We start from the raw sequence: 22,596 nt of genomic DNA on the forward strand, positions 1-22,596 counted from the left end.
TAAATGTAGCTTTTCTTATAGTTTAAATGTGTTGGCTTTACAATTTTACACATATGTGATAGTGATGTTCAATATTATGAAATCTGTAATCAATATAAATTAAATGATATAATGACAGTTGATATTGTCAAAATATTGATTATTAATTAGTAAAATTTTATATCAATAACAACAACAACAAATTACTTAAACAGCTATATTTCTAAAGCATACACTTAATTAAGCTTTGTATGCAAAATTAATTTAATTGTTAATTACATTTTAATATTTAATTATGTATTTTTGTGTTTGCTTAATAGAAATTTATAACAATTGTCAGTTTTTCATTTTCTATTAACATATGAGAGTTCTTGTTAGAATTCTTCTACTCTGATTTTTATCCAATCAAATTTAATATTTTATATTATTGGAGTTTTTAACTACAATGTATCAGAGGTTTAAATAGTGGCATACTAAAGAGAATTAAGCTATCATAAGATAAGGTTAACTGTGAGCAGGTTTAGATTAAAAGAATGACAATTTCTGCAGTAAAATTATTGTTTTGCATAATAAAAAATTTATTACTGTTTTAAATGATAAAAAAAATGTATTACTTTTTATTTATAAAATTTAATATTTAATAATAGTACATTTCTTTATTTGCTTAACTTCTTAAACAAAATCTAATCATTCACTAATAACCTTAAGGAATTTTTTTTAAACCTTATTGCTTGCTGCTATTAATTTTTATTATATTATTCTGTTTCAAAGACCTAAAAAGCCTACAAATTTTATTAACTCAAGATTTAAAAAGTAGGAAAAATCATTGATTAATATTTTGGCTAATACAATATACAAAAAAATTAATTATACTTAAAATATAATAAAAAGATTCAAAACTTTGTCAGAAAATAGAGATATCAAACAGAAACTGCCTGTTTATACTGTTTTTAAAATCATCAAGTTAACTGTGTTTTTTTTTTTTTTTTCTCTTAACCAATTACAAGAAATTTAAAATTTTGGAAAGGATTAGTTTTTAAATTCAAGTTCAAAATTGTTTACACTTGAATTATGTCAGCCAATCAAAAGCAAATTTTAAATTCCAAACATTAAGTGTACAGGAATTCAAGAAAATAGGTTAGAAATTGTTTAACTGTTGATACTAGAATCAAAATTAACATTTAAATTACAAACAAATGAAATTCATTGACAATTTCAAATTTCATTAGTAGTGCACCATTAAATTAATTTATTTTATAAATTTTGACAATTCTCAATATCAGTAATATCTAACATCAATAATAATATTAACTAGTGTTTATTTTTCGGACTTATATATTGGAAAAGATCATATCAATAGTCTAATATTCTATAATATTGAACACCACTAATGCATACCACACACAATACAGTGTGTCACATATAAAAGTGGCCTCTGTCATTGGATGAGTAAATTATTGTAATTTTTTTATTGGAAAAAAAGGACAAAATAAAATCAGACCCCCAAAAATAAAACACTCAAAAAGTTTTATTCACAAAGCATGGAAACCTTCATAACTTCATTCTTTAAGTTGGCCTAGTTTTATTCAGTCAGTGAATGTGGTCAGTTTTGTGTGGACACCCTGTATATAAATATGTATATAACTAATATCATAATAATTTAAATATGATTATGTCAAGTGTTACATGATATTAGTTTTCTGAGTCAGTTGGAAACAAAACTAGTTCAATGCTTGTTTTTTGAAATATTTTCAGAAAATATTGGTTATTTAAAATCCATTTCATATATTGAAGATAAGTTTAAAATAAATATTATATTGTTTAAAAATATTTGGTATTTTTATATTAATAATTTTTTAATAATAATCATAAAGGAAAGTACTGTATATATATTTTCAAGATCAAGCTTAAAAAATTTCTTGATGAATCACACTAAATGATTTGATAATTATTGTTTTATTATTTGATTATTCATTTATAAATAATTGCAACATGCAATGATCCAAATTTATAGGGTTCTCTCTATCTTAGGCTTATTAAAATGAATTTAAATTTAATAAATATTAAAACAGTAATGTATAAAAGTTTGTTTCCAGATTTATACGAGGGCAGGCTGAAAAGTAATGCACACATGCTTGTAGAGCACAAACAAAATGATTTTCAGAAGCATGCCAGATGGCATATGGAAGTAACATTCCTCCTCTATGTGCATGTGCAGTTTGAGGTTGTTGCATTCATTCAGTATATTTTGAGAAGTGGAAATATCGAGACATGTTCTGGTGCTATGTCAACGCGAGTTAAATAGTGTGCAGTTATTGAATTTTTAAATGCTGAAAAAATTACGTTTAAAGGCTGTTTATTGTGATGATGCTGTTGATAGGTCTATTGTAAATTGATGGATAATAAAATTATGTGGTTGCGAGCCTGGAAAAGTCATAATTGCTGATGAAACATGCAGCAGAAGTCCAATCACTGCCACAGACAATTACCGTTGCATCTTGTTGCAATGTTTAATTCTTCTCAGTACATACAGACTCTAAAACACCTCTGACATTGAGTTTGACATGTTAGAGGCAGCCTGGCACCAATAATCTTGCAACATGACAATGCTCGTCCACACCCCTCGCGCGCAACTGGAGAGGCTCTGCGAAACCTGAAGTTTGAACTGATTCCACATCCTCCTTATTCCCCCAATCTTGTGCCTTGTGATTTTTATTTGTTTTCTCTACTTAAGAGAGACCTCAAGGGTAATCATTACATCTCAGACAATGAGGTGAAGGCAGCTGTCAAGTTCTGGATTCGAGAAAAGTCGGAAGAATTTTTCAGTGACGGAATGAAAAACTTGTTACATGTTGGGAGAAATGTGTTAGTCATCATTAAGGCTATGTTGAAAAATAAATATATGATTTTGAAGCTTAAGAATTGTACTTTAATGTACTTTTTGCCCGATCTTGCTATTTGTTTTTGTTCATGTTCTACAAGCATGTGTGCATTACTTTTCAGCCTGCCCTTGTATAAATGTATTTTAGCTTTTGTCTGTAAAATGTCTAGTAATATTTTTAATAAGTTTTTTAAAATTATATAATTTAAAGAATATAATTTATTTTAAACTGTTTTAAATATAACAATATTTGTTTTGGTTTCTTCTTATAATTGCATTTATATAAATGTTAACTGAAAATAATTAGTATAATAATTTATAATTGTAATTTACTTTCAAATTTTTGAAAGCATCACTTTTGTCTTTTTGACCTTACTAATTTAATAATTAAATTTACTGTTCTGAAGTACAGTACATAGAGCTTAATGTTACAGTTATTAGGATAATAGCTTTATAAACTTTCATTTGTATTTTTAACAAATTGATCTTCACCTTTGAATATACAGTGGAATTCAGTTAAGAAGTTTCCACATGAGAAGTTTTTCCATGTGGAAAGTTTGATTTCAAAAGTCCCAGTTTTTCCCCCCATAAGAGATGTGTAAATTTTTCTCATATAAAATGTTCCCATTTAAGAAAATTTTGTAAGTACAACAGATGGAGATCCTTGTCCATGACCAGAAAATGGATTTGCTTCAGAAGTTTTTAAACTGCATCTTATCAAAAATTTGGGATTGTTTATAAATTACACAAAACTATTTTTATACATTTCAACTACCATCCTAGCCTGCTGTAATGCTCTATAATGCCATTGTACATACCCATCTCCAAAATTACATAATGTGTATACTCGATCAATCCCTTTAAGTTTCACAGTTGAAATTTTAGTCAATCAAAATCTTACTTTTGACTTCCAAATGTTAAATGGGCGGGGGAATCCACTGAAATCTGTTAGAAATCTGACTGTAGATAATAGATTATTAATTTCTTTACTATTACTTTATAATAGTTTTCTTGCTGTTATAAAATTACAAATATAGTTTCTTTAAATTAAAAACATTTTGTTTTTTTACTTTTACATTTATCCTTTTGGTGAATTTGACATTACATTTGAACTTACAATACAAGATGAATCGTGTATTGTAAGTTCAAATGTAATGTCAGGCTCCCTAGTAACTTTTCTGTACATGGAATATTTAATATCACAAAAAGCATCTCAGTTTGTATTTTCAAGGAAAAAACTTGGCCCTAATTATCAGATAAAATTAATTGAACAAACTCTAATATTTTACTATATGAATTACTGTGGAATGATTTATTATTCAATAAATTTATATTAGAATTTTATATTGTATAGAATATAATATATTCTTTAAGAAATCTTGATAAAATATGTAAAAAATCTCTATGGAATGATATGGAATGATGAAAAAATTTATATAAAATGTCAGTGAAAAATTTACACCATTTTACACTCTCATGACTTGTTTATATATAAAAAATTCATTACTAACGATGATTTTATATTTAAGAATAAAAATTAAATGTGGTTGTTGACTGTATCCAGATGAAAGTAATAATTCTATAGACAGAAAAGATTGTCTTTAAATTGATCTGTGGTTGGTGAGATCATAACCATCCAAAACAAATATGATCCACAGACAGGAATATAAGATTTTGTAGCATTCTTTGAATATGAGTTTTAAAATACAACTTTTAAATTGAATTAATTTGTTTTTATAAATTAAATATAATTAGTATATTTGTACAAAAAATATTTTTCTTAAACTCCAATTCCAATGATATTGATAGGGTAATAAAAATCAGTTGTATTAATTATTGATTAAAATTTTACATCAAAATTTATTTATACTATTGATTTATTGTATGCTCATTTAATATAATAATAATATTATATGTTCATTTAAATGAAAATGTTGTAATTATAACTTAATATATTGATTTAAAGTTAAATTTGAAAATAGATAAATTATTATAATTTTTTGAAATAAACAGTTTAGTTGTATAGATGTCAATCATTTTATTTTTATTTTCTGCACATGAATTAGAAATATAATGTTATCTCTTGGTGAATAGGGTGTGAAGACTGCAATCAATATTATGAAAAAGATTGCCCTCATCATAGGATTCAACTTATATTTGATAAACCTGTTCTTAGTCGAGCATGGGCAAGCCTTCCCGCGACTTATTTATACGTTAACAAAATCTTTCTAAAAGAGAATGGAGAACCAAGTAAGATATTATTACTAAAAATATCTCTGAAATGATTATAATAGAAAAAACCTAGATAATTTTTACATTATAATAAAATTTAATATAGAGAGTTTATAATACACAGTTATTTTAAAATTTAGTAAATATATTTTCATTAATATTTAATGATTAAAAAGATTTTAATAATTTATTTATTTTGCATGCTTAATTATTCACAAAAATATAGTTGAAAAATTATGTTAATGTAATATATTATAAAAATATTTTATTAAAACAAAATAAACTTTATTCTTAAGAGAGTTATTGAGTAACTTTTGAATGTTGAAAGTAAATTTTAAATTACCTCCATTATGTAATTCAGAATTTTATGGATAAATTTTAAAGCCATATTCACCATCATTGCCATCAGATTAAGAATCAAATATCTTGAGATTGAACTTGTAATTTCTAATTTAAGAATTTCTTTATTTTTCATATCCCCAAATATAATTTCTAATACGGAATTACAAAATTTTCAAATTGACACATGAAATTGTTAGAAAATCTTTAAGTTTTGTTTGAATGCTTATTATATATCTATGCAAATTTTTATGCTCTAACTAAATTTTTAAGTTGTTAATAAAGATAACAGAGTTTACTGGTTTAAAAAAATTATTTGAACTTATAAAGTTAAAAAATGAAACAAATACTAATTCCAAGATGTTTTTGGACGTATTCAACCCATAATCAGGGAATAAGATCAAAACAAACAAAAATTTTTACAAAAAATAAGAAAAAACATAAACATTCTGGAATATTTTAAATCAAAAACAGATGAAATATCCATCTCTAGAATAGCCTCTATGAACATTTTAAAGAAAAATGTTTTTTTCCTTACATATTTAACAATATTTTTAAAAATTATTTAATTTCACAATCAACATATTTTCATTACAAAAATATTTTTAAACTCAAAACACCAAAAATATTACGTAATAAATTTTATTTGCTTCTCTAATGACTGCCATTCCTACATTTTTCTTTCCTCTTATTCAATAGCCATTTCCATATTGTTGGAAAACTTTCCAGATCCTTATTGTTGATAATGTCCTCTTCCAAGATTTTTTTTCTGGATTCAAGACTTTTGTGTGCCTCTTAAATTCTCTCCTTTAACTTCTATAATCTTAGCTTCATATCCTACCAAGATGTTCTGTTAGAGCAGGCCATGAAATATAAAAATATATTGGAAATTTAAAAAATATAAAAATGAAAAAATGAAAATAAAATTATAATGAAATAATATAAAAAATTAATGCCTTTTTAATTAAGTAATTCAAAAATCAAAATAAAAGACAAGAAAAAACAAAAACACTAAATACATATTTTAAATATTGTACAACAATGTAATCATTTTTAATACTATGAATCACTTTTCAAGTATTTGAATCCATTCAGGTTTTTTGATGATTGTATTTGTCTTAAAACAATGCAGAAAAATAAATCAGTACATGAGCTAACCTGTAATATCAGCATTAAATTACCAATACAAGTGAGTTAGATCATTATTCAGATTTATGAGTAAGTCTAGAATTAATGTGTAATGAGCACAATTTTACTTTAAATGTAAAATAACATATAAATCATGAGTTAAGTTAAGATGGTGAATATGGCCATTAATAGTATTTAAAAGATTTCTACATTAAACTAATGTTGTCAGTGATTTATTTGAATGAGAAAATTTGCATAAGTAATTGTGCAGACTGTCTGTTTATAATTTATTACTTACTTCATATTGTATATTTCTTTACAAACAATTATCTATAAAATTCAAAATTATCACATTTAAAAAGTTAATTATGATGTCTAAAATTATTTACTATTTTGTATAATCTTGCATTTCAAAATTGTTATCTTTTTAATATAAATAAGGTGTATAAAGTTTAAAACATATATATTTTAATGAAGAAATTTATTTTAAAACAATAAAGAAAAGTAAGTGATGATTTACATTTTTCTATCAGAAGGAAGTATATTTAAATTTTAAAGAAATAATTTTAGACATTATTGCTAATTTTTTTAAAAGTTTGTCTTATATTTTTCAGCAAACATTTAGAACGTATACAATTGTAACAGAAGCTATTGCTTTCAATAATTATTATGCATGAAGTCTCACTAGATAAATTATATATATATATACACATGTTTCAATCGATGATTTAGAATAAAACTTTTTAAAATTAAAATATAAATGTTAATTTTAAAATTTGATATCATTTATTATAATGATCAGTATGTAAAAAGTTGAATATAATAATATCGAAACTTTATTTGCTATTGTCTTCTTTTTCTATGAAGGAAGATGTATTCATGTGCTAATTTGAATAAAAATTATTTTTAGTATACGGTGTATTTGCTAAAAAGACAATCCCTAAAAGAACACAGTTTGGACCCATTGAAGGTGTTTTGGTGAAAAAAGAGGATCATTCAAAAGATAAATTTGTTTTATTGGTATGAATAATTTTATGGTATTGAGTTGAAACTGTAAATTCATTCGTTGAGCAATTTGTGACTAGTAAATATCTTTTAGTAAATTTTGCATTTAATAATATGTTATATTGAATATGAAGGATTTGAAATACACAATGAAAAGGATAATGCTGGAATATTATAATTCTTAATGGTGCATATCTTTTTTATAAAATCAAACTAAATTATTAAATCATACAGTTTTAAATTATTCATTATTAAAAATATTAGATGGGCACTTAGAACATTTGTTATCTTCATAATGTCAGATTGTTGAGAATACCATTTCCAAGAAACTGGGTCTCTAGAAATTATTAAGACATGCCAATGTAAACTGGCTTTATATATATATTCTTTTATTCGTTCTTTTCAGTTGCTGCAGTACAGATTTTTATGTATATATAAAAATCTCAAATATTGGATTGACTTTTTATGTAAATATAAGTGGTTTTATCATGTTACTTATTGAAAAATTTACAATTCAATGAAATAGCAAAGGATTTTGTAAACTGTGTATGTTTATAAATTTTAAAATATTTTAATATAATATGAACCTAACTAAAGCAGTTTATTTACTATTGAAATGCATGAGTTCATATATATTACTGTTGTTTCTTCTTTTAAGTTCGATATTTTCATAATTGCCTACAATATCAATGATCATATATGAGTAAATTCTTCATAAATATATACTCAAACTTTAATGTTATGAGATTAAACTTTCTCGAAGTTTGAAAGATTCTCTTATAAGATAATCTTACATTTTTTTTTTTTTTTTTACATTTGTCAAGTGTTGATTTATTATGAATATTTGTATGAATTAGGGAAGCTGTATTCTAGTATTGTTACTCTCTAATCCTAAACTATTAGATTCAGTATTTTATCCATCAATATCAACATTCAAGGTTAACAATGACAAAATTACTACTTTTTGTTGTTGCACATGCCTTTTGGATTGATGTAACATTTCAATCCCTTTTCAGTGTCAAGAAAGCAATATGTTTCTACATTAAATACAGATGGATAATGATTATATATATATATATCTCAGAATACTTTTTTACTTATGCTTACTTCCTATTATACAAACTTGATATGCCCAGTCTTCAAAAAATATACTTGTAAATAGATTAAAATTACTAAAGTGAATTTGTAATATTTAAACTATGTAGCAAACATGACAACAACATTATTACATCATTCATTATCACATATAGGATGGTATATTTGGTAATCAATATCTGTCTGCAGTTAATGTAGAAATGTATTGCTTTCTTGGCAGTGAAGAGGGATCAAAATTGTTACATTGGTCTAAAATGCATGTGCAACAACAAAAAGTAGTTAATAAAATTGTTTTGTCATCAATAACCTGGAATGTTGATATTGCTGGATGAAATACTTAACCTAATAGTGTAGGATTGGAAAGTAACAACAATTATTACGAACATATTGAATATATGCTCACTATTTCTTGCATACAGTAATTTTAATAATAATGTAACTTAATTCTTATTAAAAGATATCCAGTTAGCTAAGTGTTGGGTGATATTAAGAAAATTATTGTAAATGTCAAATGTGTATGTTCCTTGAAATGAGATATTGAGATTTGCTAAAAATATAAATAAATAGTTAAGAAAACAATCTTTCATTTTTCAGAATTGGCCTCGTAAATTAATTATAAAATAGTTTCCATTATTTTTATTTATTTTATCTTTCTGACATCAATATTTAAAAATCACAATATATTTCAGCATTATCTACACATTTTATTGTNCCTGTTTATACTGTTTTTAAAATCATCAAGTTAACTGTGTTTTTTTTTTTTTTTTCTCTTAACCAATTACAAGAAATTTAAAATTTTGGAAAGGATTAGTTTTTAAATTCAAGTTCAAAATTGTTTACACTTGAATTATGTCAGCCAATCAAAAGCAAATTTTAAATTCCAAACATTAAGTGTACAGGAATTCAAGAAAATAGGTTAGAAATTGTTTAACTGTTGATACTAGAATCAAAATTAACATTTAAATTACAAACAAATGAAATTCATTGACAATTTCAAATTTCATTAGTAGTGCACCATTAAATTAATTTATTTTATAAATTTTGACAATTCTCAATATCAGTAATATCTAACATCAATAATAATATTAACTAGTGTTTATTTTTCGGACTTATATATTGGAAAAGATCATATCAATAGTCTAATATTCTATAATATTGAACACCACTAATGCATACCACACACAATACAGTGTGTCACATATAAAAGTGGCCTCTGTCATTGGATGAGTAAATTATTGTAATTTTTTTATTGGAAAAAAAGGACAAAATAAAATCAGACCCCCAAAAATAAAACACTCAAAAAGTTTTATTCACAAAGCATGGAAACCTTCATAACTTCATTCTTTAAGTTGGCCTAGTTTTATTCAGTCAGTGAATGTGGTCAGTTTTGTGTGGACACCCTGTATATAAATATGTATATAACTAATATCATAATAATTTAAATATGATTATGTCAAGTGTTACATGATATTAGTTTTCTGAGTCAGTTGGAAACAAAACTAGTTCAATGCTTGTTTTTTGAAATATTTTCAGAAAATATTGGTTATTTAAAATCCATTTCATATATTGAAGATAAGTTTAAAATAAATATTATATTGTTTAAAAATATTTGGTATTTTTATATTAATAATTTTTTAATAATAATCATAAAGGAAAGTACTGTATATATATTTTCAAGATCAAGCTTAAAAAATTTCTTGATGAATCACACTAAATGATTTGATAATTATTGTTTTATTATTTGATTATTCATTTATAAATAATTGCAACATGCAATGATCCAAATTTATAGGGTTCTCTCTATCTTAGGCTTATTAAAATGAATTTAAATTTAATAAATATTAAAACAGTAATGTATAAAAGTTTGTTTCCAGATTTATACGAGGGCAGGCTGAAAAGTAATGCACACATGCTTGTAGAGCACAAACAAAATGATTTTCAGAAGCATGCCAGATGGCATATGGAAGTAACATTCCTCCTCTATGTGCATGTGCAGTTTGAGGTTGTTGCATTCATTCAGTATATTTTGAGAAGTGGAAATATCGAGACATGTTCTGGTGCTATGTCAACGCGAGTTAAATAGTGTGCAGTTATTGAATTTTTAAATGCTGAAAAAATTACGTTTAAAGGCTGTTTATTGTGATGATGCTGTTGATAGGTCTATTGTAAATTGATGGATAATAAAATTATGTGGTTGCGAGCCTGGAAAAGTCATAATTGCTGATGAAACATGCAGCAGAAGTCCAATCACTGCCACAGACAATTACCGTTGCATCTTGTTGCAATGTTTAATTCTTCTCAGTACATACAGACTCTAAAACACATCTGACATTGAGTTTGACATGTTAGAGGCAGCCTGGCACCAATAATCTTGCAACATGACAATGCTCGTCCACACCCCTCGCGCGCAACTGGAGAGGCTCTGCGAAACCTGAAGTTTGAACTGATTCCACATCCTCCTTATTCCCCCAATCTTGTGCCTTGTGATTTTTATTTGTTTTCTCTACTTAAGAGAGACCTCAAGGGTAATCATTACATCTCAGACAATGAGGTGAAGGCAGCTGTCAAGTTCTGGATTCGAGAAAAGTCGGAAGAATTTTTCAGTGACGGAATGAAAAACTTGTTACATGTTGGGAGAAATGTGTTAGTCATCATTAAGGCTATGTTGAAAAATAAATATATGATTTTGAAGCTTAAGAATTGTACTTTAATGTACTTTTTGCCCGATCTTGCTATTTGTTTTTGTTCATGTTCTACAAGCATGTGTGCATTACTTTTCAGCCTGCCCTTGTATAAATGTATTTTAGCTTTTGTCTGTAAAATGTCTAGTAATATTTTTAATAAGTTTTTTAAAATTATATAATTTAAAGAATATAATTTATTTTAAACTGTTTTAAATATAACAATATTTGTTTTGGTTTCTTCTTATAATTGCATTTATATAAATGTTAACTGAAAATAATTAGTATAATAATTTATAATTGTAATTTACTTTCAAATTTTTGAAAGCATCACTTTTGTCTTTTTGACCTTACTAATTTAATAATTAAATTTACTGTTCTGAAGTACAGTACATAGAGCTTAATGTTACAGTTATTAGGATAATAGCTTTATAAACTTTCATTTGTATTTTTAACAAATTGATCTTCACCTTTGAATATACAGTGGAATTCAGTTAAGAAGTTTCCACATGAGAAGTTTTTCCATGTGGAAAGTTTGATTTCAAAAGTCCCAGTTTTTCCCCCCATAAGAGATGTGTAAATTTTTCTCATATAAAATGTTCCCATTTAAGAAAATTTTGTAAGTACAACAGATGGAGATCCTTGTCCATGACCAGAAAATGGATTTGCTTCAGAAGTTTTTAAACTGCATCTTATCAAAAATTTGGGATTGTTTATAAATTACACAAAACTATTTTTATACATTTCAACTACCATCCTAGCCTGCTGTAATGCTCTATAATGCCATTGTACATACCCATCTCCAAAATTACATAATGTGTATACTCGATCAATCCCTTTAAGTTTCACAGTTGAAATTTTAGTCAATCAAAATCTTACTTTTGACTTCCAAATGTTAAATGGGCGGGGGAATCCACTGAAATCTGTTAGAAATCTGACTGTAGATAATAGATTATTAATTTCTTTACTATTACTTTATAATAGTTTTCTTGCTGTTATAAAATTACAAATATAGTTTCTTTAAATTAAAAACATTTTGTTTTTTTACTTTTACATTTATCCTTTTGGTGAATTTGACATTACATTTGAACTTACAATACAAGATGAATCGTGTATTGTAAGTTCAAATGTAATGTCAGGCTCCCTAGTAACTTTTCTGTACATGGAATATTTAATATCACAAAAAGCATCTCAGTTTGTATTTTCAAGGAAAAAACTTGGCCCTAATTATCAGATAAAATTAATTGAACAAACTCTAATATTTTACTATATGAATTACTGTGGAATGATTTATTATTCAATAAATTTATATTAGAATTTTATATTGTATAGAATATAATATATTCTTTAAGAAATCTTGATAAAATATGTAAAAAATCTCTATGGAATGATATGGAATGATGAAAAAATTTATATAAAATGTCAGTGAAAAATTTACACCATTTTACACTCTCATGACTTGTTTATATATAAAAAATTCATTACTAACGATGATTTTATATTTAAGAATAAAAATTAAATGTGGTTGTTGACTGTATCCAGATGAAAGTAATAATTCTATAGACAGAAAAGATTGTCTTTAAATTGATCTGTGGTTGGTGAGATCATAACCATCCAAAACAAATATGATCCACAGACAGGAATATAAGATTTTGTAGCATTCTTTGAATATGAGTTTTAAAATACAACTTTTAAATTGAATTAATTTGTTTTTATAAATTAAATATAATTAGTATATTTGTACAAAAAATATTTTTCTTAAACTCCAATTCCAATGATATTGATAGGGTAATAAAAATCAGTTGTATTAATTATTGATTAAAATTTTACATCAAAATTTATTTATACTATTGATTTATTGTATGCTCATTTAATATAATAATAATATTATATGTTCATTTAAATGAAAATGTTGTAATTATAACTTAATATATTGATTTAAAGTTAAATTTGAAAATAGATAAATTATTATAATTTTTTGAAATAAACAGTTTAGTTGTATAGATGTCAATCATTTTATTTTTATTTTCTGCACATGAATTAGAAATATAATGTTATCTCTTGGTGAATAGGGTGTGAAGACTGCAATCAATATTATGAAAAAGATTGCCCTCATCATAGGATTCAACTTATATTTGATAAACCTGTTCTTAGTCGAGCATGGGCAAGCCTTCCCGCGACTTATTTATACGTTAACAAAATCTTTCTAAAAGAGAATGGAGAACCAAGTAAGATATTATTACTAAAAATATCTCTGAAATGATTATAATAGAAAAAACCTAGATAATTTTTACATTATAATAAAATTTAATATAGAGAGTTTATAATACACAGTTATTTTAAAATTTAGTAAATATATTTTCATTAATATTTAATGATTAAAAAGATTTTAATAATTTATTTATTTTGCATGCTTAATTATTCACAAAAATATAGTTGAAAAATTATGTTAATGTAATATATTATAAAAATATTTTATTAAAACAAAATAAACTTTATTCTTAAGAGAGTTATTGAGTAACTTTTGAATGTTGAAAGTAAATTTTAAATTACCTCCATTATGTAATTCAGAATTTTATGGATAAATTTTAAAGCCATATTCACCATCATTGCCATCAGATTAAGAATCAAATATCTTGAGATTGAACTTGTAATTTCTAATTTAAGAATTTCTTTATTTTTCATATCCCCAAATATAATTTCTAATACGGAATTACAAAATTTTCAAATTGACACATGAAATTGTTAGAAAATCTTTAAGTTTTGTTTGAATGCTTATTATATATCTATGCAAATTTTTATGCTCTAACTAAATTTTTAAGTTGTTAATAAAGATAACAGAGTTTACTGGTTTAAAAAAATTATTTGAACTTATAAAGTTAAAAAATGAAACAAATACTAATTCCAAGATGTTTTTGGACGTATTCAACCCATAATCAGGGAATAAGATCAAAACAAACAAAAATTTTTACAAAAAATAAGAAAAAACATAAACATTCTGGAATATTTTAAATCAAAAACAGATGAAATATCCATCTCTAGAATAGCCTCTATGAACATTTTAAAGAAAAATGTTTTTTTCCTTACATATTTAACAATATTTTTAAAAATTATTTAATTTCACAATCAACATATTTTCATTACAAAAATATTTTTAAACTCAAAACACCAAAAATATTACGTAATAAATTTTATTTGCTTCTCTAATGACTGCCATTCCTACATTTTTCTTTCCTCTTATTCAATAGCCATTTCCATATTGTTGGAAAACTTTCCAGATCCTTATTGTTGATAATGTCCTCTTCCAAGATTTTTTTTCTGGATTCAAGACTTTTGTGTGCCTCTTAAATTCTCTCCTTTAACTTCTATAATCTTAGCTTCATATCCTACCAAGATGTTCTGTTAGAGCAGGCCATGAAATATAAAAATATATTGGAAATTTAAAAAATATAAAAATGAAAAAATGAAAATAAAATTATAATGAAATAATATAAAAAATTAATGCCTTTTTAATTAAGTAATTCAAAAATCAAAATAAAAGACAAGAAAAAACAAAAACACTAAATACATATTTTAAATATTGTACAACAATGTAATCATTTTTAATACTATGAATCACTTTTCAAGTATTTGAATCCATTCAGGTTTTTTGATGATTGTATTTGTCTTAAAACAATGCAGAAAAATAAATCAGTACATGAGCTAACCTGTAATATCAGCATTAAATTACCAATACAAGTGAGTTAGATCATTATTCAGATTTATGAGTAAGTCTAGAATTAATGTGTAATGAGCACAATTTTACTTTAAATGTAAAATAACATATAAATCATGAGTTAAGTTAAGATGGTGAATATGGCCATTAATAGTATTTAAAAGATTTCTACATTAAACTAATGTTGTCAGTGATTTATTTGAATGAGAAAATTTGCATAAGTAATTGTGCAGACTGTCTGTTTATAATTTATTACTTACTTCATATTGTATATTTCTTTACAAACAATTATCTATAAAATTCAAAATTATCACATTTAAAAAGTTAATTATGATGTCTAAAATTATTTACTATTTTGTATAATCTTGCATTTCAAAATTGTTATCTTTTTAATATAAATAAGGTGTATAAAGTTTAAAACATATATATTTTAATGAAGAAATTTATTTTAAAACAATAAAGAAAAGTAAGTGATGATTTACATTTTTCTATCAGAAGGAAGTATATTTAAATTTTAAAGAAATAATTTTAGACATTATTGCTAATTTTTTTAAAAGTTTGTCTTATATTTTTCAGCAAACATTTAGAACGTATACAATTGTAACAGAAGCTATTGCTTTCAATAATTATTATGCATGAAGTCTCACTAGATAAATTATATATATATATACACATGTTTCAATCGATGATTTAGAATAAAACTTTTTAAAATTAAAATATAAATGTTAATTTTAAAATTTGATATCATTTATTATAATGATCAGTATGTAAAAAGTTGAATATAATAATATCGAAACTTTATTTGCTATTGTCTTCTTTTTCTATGAAGGAAGATGTATTCATGTGCTAATTTGAATAAAAATTATTTTTAGTATACGGTGTATTTGCTAAAAAGACAATCCCTAAAAGAACACAGTTTGGACCCATTGAAGGTGTTTTGGTGAAAAAAGAGGATCATTCAAAAGATAAATTTGTTTTATTGGTATGAATAATTTTATGGTATTGAGTTGAAACTGTAAATTCATTCGTTGAGCAATTTGTGACTAGTAAATATCTTTTAGTAAATTTTGCATTTAATAATATGTTATATTGAATATGAAGGATTTGAAATACACAATGAAAAGGATAATGCTGGAATATTATAATTCTTAATGGTGCATATCTTTTTTATAAAATCAAACTAAATTATTAAATCATACAGTTTTAAATTATTCATTATTAAAAATATTAGATGGGCACTTAGAACATTTGTTATCTTCATAATGTCAGATTGTTGAGAATACCATTTCCAAGAAACTGGGTCTCTAGAAATTATTAAGACATGCCAATGTAAACTGGCTTTATATATATATTCTTTTATTCGTTCTTTTCAGTTGCTGCAGTACAGATTTTTATGTATATATAAAAATCTCAAATATTGGATTGACTTTTTATGTAAATATAAGTGGTTTTATCATGTTACTTATTGAAAAATTTACAATTCAATGAAATAGCAAAGGATTTTGTAAACTGTGTATGTTTATAAATTTTAAAATATTTTAATATAATATGAACCTAACTAAAGCAGTTTATTTACTATTGAAATGCATGAGTTCATATATATTACTGTTGTTTCTTCTTTTAAGTTCGATATTTTCATAATTGCCTACAATATCAATGATCATATATGAGTAAATTCTTCATAAATATATACTCAAACTTTAATGTTATGAGATTAAACTTTCTCGAAGTTTGAAAGATTCTCTTATAAGATAATCTTACATTTTTTTTTTTTTTTTAACATTTGTCAAGTGTTGATTTATTATGAATATTTGTATGAATTAGGGAAGCTGTATTCTAGTATTGTTACTCTCTAATCCTAAACTATTAGATTCAGTATTTTATCCATCAATATCAACATTCAAGGTTAACAATGACAAAATTACTACTTTTTGTTGTTGCACATGCCTTTTGGATTGATGTAACATTTCAATCCCTTTTCAGTGTCAAGAAAGCAATATGTTTCTACATTAAATACAGATGGATAATGATTATATATATATATATCTCAGAATACTTTTTTACTTATGCTTACTTCCTATTATACAAACTTGATATGCCCAGTCTTCAAAAAATATACTTGTAAATAGATTAAAATTACTAAAGTGAATTTGTAATATTTAAACTATGTAGCAAACATGACAACAACATTATTACATCATTCATTATCACATATAGGATGGTATATTTGGTAATCAATATCTGTCTGCAGTTAATGTAGAAATGTATTGCTTTCTTGGCAGTGAAGAGGGATCAAAATTGTTACATTGGTCTAAAATGCATGTGCAACAACAAAAAGTAGTTAATAAAATTGTTTTGTCATCAATAACCTGGAATGTTGATATTGCTGGATGAAATACTTAACCTAATAGTGTAGGATTGGAAAGTAACAACAATTATTACGAACATATTGAATATATGCTCACTATTTCTTGCATACAGTAATTTTAATAATAATGTAACTTAATTCTTATTAAAAGATATCCAGTTAGCTAAGTGTTGGGTGATATTAAGAAAATTATTGTAAATGTCAAATGTGTATGTTCCTTGAAATGAGATATTGAGATTTGCTAAAAATATAAATAAATAGTTAAGAAAACAATCTTTCATTTTTCAGAATTGGCCTCGTAAATTAATTATAAAATAGTTTCCATTATTTTTATTTATTTTATCTTTCTGACATCAATATTTAAAAATCACAATATATTTCAGCATTATCTACACATTTTATTGTGTAGTTTAAATATTTCTGTTGATGACATATTGTGATTAAATTGAAAGATGCATTATATATATTTTTTGTTTTTTTTCTTCTGATAGTTTCATTTCCTCATTGAATGAATTTGCTGTTTGATCCTATCCTATTTAAATAAGATCAAATAGATTAAGATAACTTTATAATTTCCTTATAGACAGAACAGCAGGATCATACTGTAGCATATTTAGATACAACAGATGAATCTTTAAGTAACTGGATGCGATTCGTTCGCCCAGCCGATCATTATCGTGAACAAAATTTGGTGCTAGTACAACAAGGTCAATCTCTTTATTTTAATACTACAAAGGCCATTAATCCTAAAACTGAACTTCGGGTATGGTATTCTGGAACATATGCAGAAAAGTGGGGTTTAAGAGTTTTAGAACCAAATGATGAGGAAAGAAAAGGTATATTTAATTTTTTTTTGTATAATCTTTACTTTTTTATAATTTTTTTTCATGATAAGTTTTTAATATAAATTATTCTATTTTATTCCTAAATTCAGTTATTAGATCAGAAAATTTCCTTATCATAAAAGTAACAAGCTATCTTATCTTATAATTTAATTCTTTTCTATATTTTTGAAATTATTTAAATTAGTTTTTGATGATTGTCCCTGTTATAAGATATATTACACTTTAAATTTAAAATAATAAAATCTGAATTTTAAATTGTTAGAATTTTCTTTTCATATATATATATATGATATCTTATTTTAAAATTAATTAACAAAAGTTACAGAAGTATCTGTTAAGAATTTACATTGAAGAAATTAATATTTGATACATGTATTGTATCTATATGCTAAAATATATGAAAAACACATTAAAATTTCTTTATTTTGGTGTTATGAAAACATTATGCTCATAAATTTATTGGATGACTGCATGATAAGAAATGGGCTTTGTTTGGAAACTGAATGTATCAGAGTTATCACTTAATTGTTCAGAACTTAACTCCCAGTATTCTGAACACTTAGGTGATTGTTCCATTATTTAAATCGTTTATAATAAGAAATATACAATTCATGGTTTTATTTGTTGAGATACATCATACCATGTAATGCATTTCAATTTCCAATAAAATTATTATAATTGTTCACATATTGTTATTGTTTTCGGACTAACTTATATTGATAATAACAACTTGGGTAAGTAAATATGATCTACAATTAGTGGAAATTCTTGTTTTTTAAACTCTAATGTTAAAAGGTCATATTAAAACAGTTAAAAAATGTGTAACTTGAAGGTGTATTAATTAATAATATTGTATTCATGCAGCATTGTCTGCTTGCTATTGCCTTTAACAACAGATACAGTAGCATATAACTGAAATAAAAAAATGCCAGCAGTTTAAACTACTGTACCATAAATAACAATTCAAACATTTAACATGCATCTTGTAACCATTAAAGCACTAGTTTAGATTGATGATAGCTGATGACAATTGTGCATTATTGTCCATATGTTAAGACTAATAGTGAAAAAAGACAGCTCCAAAATGCTTATTTACCAGAAGATAATGATAGCAGAGTTCTGAGTACAAAAATTTTTTAATAGGTTTTTCACATTCATGCTGTGGGACTTACTAACTCTGATACCATTAAACAGTTTAACAAATATCTGTGATTACAATGAGTCTACTATATTTAATTCAGTTTAAAGGATATTTTGTTGTATTTTTTTCTGTTCAAAATATTGCAATGTTTTTTAAACAAGATACATTTGATTATAACAATAACTTACTGTATTTACTTGAATATAAGATGCCATTGAATCTAAAACATGCCTTACTTTCTACATGCTTATTCACTTCTATTTTTGACTGAGTTAATATTTACATGATTTAATTAATTTTATTTGAAGATGACACTCTTAATAAATATAAATAAATAAATAAATATTTCTAAAATTTAACAAACCATTTGACTTATTCATAAAATTGTTAATTTCATCATAATTCAAATGCTTGCTGTTGAAAATTCTGTTTAGTGTCAAATGTTACATTTTGCTTCAATTTTCTTAAGAAATATAAAAGTAAATAAAAGATTTAAATATTTAAAAGTCGTATTTTTAATTTCTTTTGAGTGTTACATAATGTTTTAAATCTTTAATTATAAAATGATTTTTATTTATTATTATGAAATTTTTTTTAGCTTTAGAAGAAGAAGAAAAAGCATGGCCTTGTTTTGAATGTAATAAAAGATTTTCAAATTCTGAAGAATTACAGAAACACCTTAATTTCCACGACGAAGAAAATGGAACAATCGAGGAAGGTCCAGGATCTCGAACTCGTGGTCGAACTAAAGGACGAACTAGAGCTCAAAAGAAAACAAGAGCACGATCCAAAGTGAAAGATCCTGATGATGTAAATATTCCCTTTTTCTCTAACAAAATGTTCTTAATAATTGTTCTGTATATAATGTCATGAAAAATATTCTGTAATAATTGCAGAACATTTTTTATGAAGAATACTGGAAGTATTGATAACAGATACTAATTAGACATGATGAAATGTGCACAACATTATTTTCAATTTTTTTTAAAATAGTCTTTTGTCTTTAGGAGGCACTAATACCCCAACAAAGAAATTAAAAATAACTAGTTAAAATAAAAAGAAAAGCCTGATAATACAATATGTAAAATAAACAGAGCATAAAAATTACAATATGTAAAAAAAATACAGAATATAAAAATTGCAATGCAAGAATGTACTAAATATAAAAAAGGCAAAAAATAACAAAAATAAATTTCATTATACACATAGAAGTCATTTTAAATGCAATGAAGCATTAAAAATCTGGATGTCATAAATCCAGATTTGGCTGTCAAAAAAGGGACAGTAACGTCAACAGTAACTTCATTGTTAACATTTTCTTGACCTTGCATTGTTGATGTTTTAACATTCATTTAAAATTTGTAATTTTTTATTTTTGAAATTATGATTAGTGTATTTTTTTGTTTAAATAAGTGATTCTGTAAATTATATCTGGAATCTTTGTAAATATTCTTACATTTCTTGTGAAATACTGACTTGAACTTAAATTTGACATTGAATTAATGTATTAGGAGTTTATAGTACTTAAAATGCTAATTTACATGTACTGCATACAGTAGAGCATCAATTATCCAAAACAGTTCGGGACTGGGGTTGTTCAGATAACTGATCATATATGAAATAATATATTAACCTATCCCATGCTGAAATTTTTCTCTGTTGCATGTCGCTTNTGTCTTGGACTACTCCAATATTATTTTTGTTGGTGTGCATGTTTTAGCTGGCTGCACTGGCGCAACCATATTGTATTGTTATAAATTATATTTTGGAAGTTGAACTAGTAACAAAAACGTTCTGATTCAGCATGACACATGTCCAAACACACATGTCCTCAGAAAAACACCACACATGATGGGGGAAAAAAATTCTCATTTAAATACTGACATGTCCTTAAGTACCCTCACATGGTTGCACCAGTGCTGCCAGCTAAAACAAGCACACCAATAAAAATATTTGAGTAGCCCAGGACATTGCAAAATATTGCAGCGCCATAGCACTATTGGAAATTTGAATTTGCCAACTGGAATGCTTTCAGTTGATCGGTATTCAGATAATTGATGCTCTACTGTATTTGAAAATCTGAATGGGATATGGTCCAATTAGTCTGGATTTTTGATGCTTTACTATGTACAGAAAAGAAATACATAAAATATACAAACAAGAAGTAAATTTTTTGATAATCATATCAAGTTTTTTTTATGTTATGGAAGACTTAAACAATTAACTATTTAACTAGAAAAATATTAAAATAAAAATTTAATCAATTTTCTCATTTTAACAAACTTTTCTGATGAAAATGTCTTTTTTTAATTTAAAAATGTCCCCATTCAATGAAGTATAACTTTTAAATAGTGAATTCACTTTGTTTTGTTAGCAAAATGGATAAATTTATTTTTCATATTTTCAAATGTTAGAATTGAATAAAATGCTGACTTACTTTTGCAACTAATACTTGCATATACAATATTATATTGTGCTCATAAGAAGACCAAAACATCTGTATCTGAGAATAGTTTCAAATAATGGCCTTTTTGTTACATTCAGAATTATATGAAATGGTTTCTATCAGAAGAAAATGTTATGGACAAAATTTTTGTTTGTTATTTAAATACAATTAGCATCATCATAAGTGCCATTATTATTTCAATTATAAGATTTTTTTCTCAATTTCAGTAAAAAATACTATACCTTCTGTTTGATTCATGTAAAATGCATGTGTAGCACTTTACTGTTTTATTTTTACTACTAGTCAATTTCCTGTTTGATAAATTTTCTATTTAAAATTTATTAAAATTTATATAATAAATTGTCACATTTCATGGAAAGTATTCATTATACAATATTCTTTTTAAGTTTGATTGTGTTTGTTTGAAAATTTAAACTTTATTATTATTATCATATTTCTTATCAATATGCTATAAGAAATAAGTGGCTCAATCATATATTGAAATCTGTCTTAAATGTTAATATTTATTTATGTAGAATTTGATTTATATCATATTTAAGTTGAACACTGATGTCTTGAAGTCTGGTATTCTTTTAGTGAAGTGTTGATTTTAAATAAATTAATTGGATATAGTAATATTTAATTGGGTTTTTCATTTTAATTTAAATTTAGAAAGCAATGGAGGTATCATTTAGAGAAAAAAATATGAATCTATTTTGATTTTGTTTATCCATATGTTAA

General features: G+C 24.7%; 1 protein-coding gene across 1 annotated transcript in view; it reads left to right on the top strand.

Moving 5' to 3' along the window:
• Positions 1 to 22,596, top strand: part of LOC111620360 (PR domain zinc finger protein 10-like) — a 139,353-nt gene that overhangs the window by 77,262 nt on the left and 39,495 nt on the right. Inside the window, exons 10-12 of the mRNA XM_023362286.1 lie at positions 7,470 to 7,579; positions 18,007 to 18,259; positions 20,008 to 20,219. Coding sequence (XP_023218054.1) covers positions 7,470 to 7,579; positions 18,007 to 18,259; positions 20,008 to 20,219 — 575 coding nt within the window. The remainder of the gene's footprint in view (positions 1 to 7,469; positions 7,580 to 18,006; positions 18,260 to 20,007; positions 20,220 to 22,596) is intronic.

Source organism: Centruroides sculpturatus, unplaced genomic scaffold (genome assembly GCF_000671375.1).
Source record: "Centruroides sculpturatus isolate CEXI.00-Female unplaced genomic scaffold, Cexi_2.0 scaffold32, whole genome shotgun sequence".
Classification (NCBI taxonomy): Eukaryota; Metazoa; Arthropoda; class Arachnida; order Scorpiones; family Buthidae; genus Centruroides; species Centruroides sculpturatus.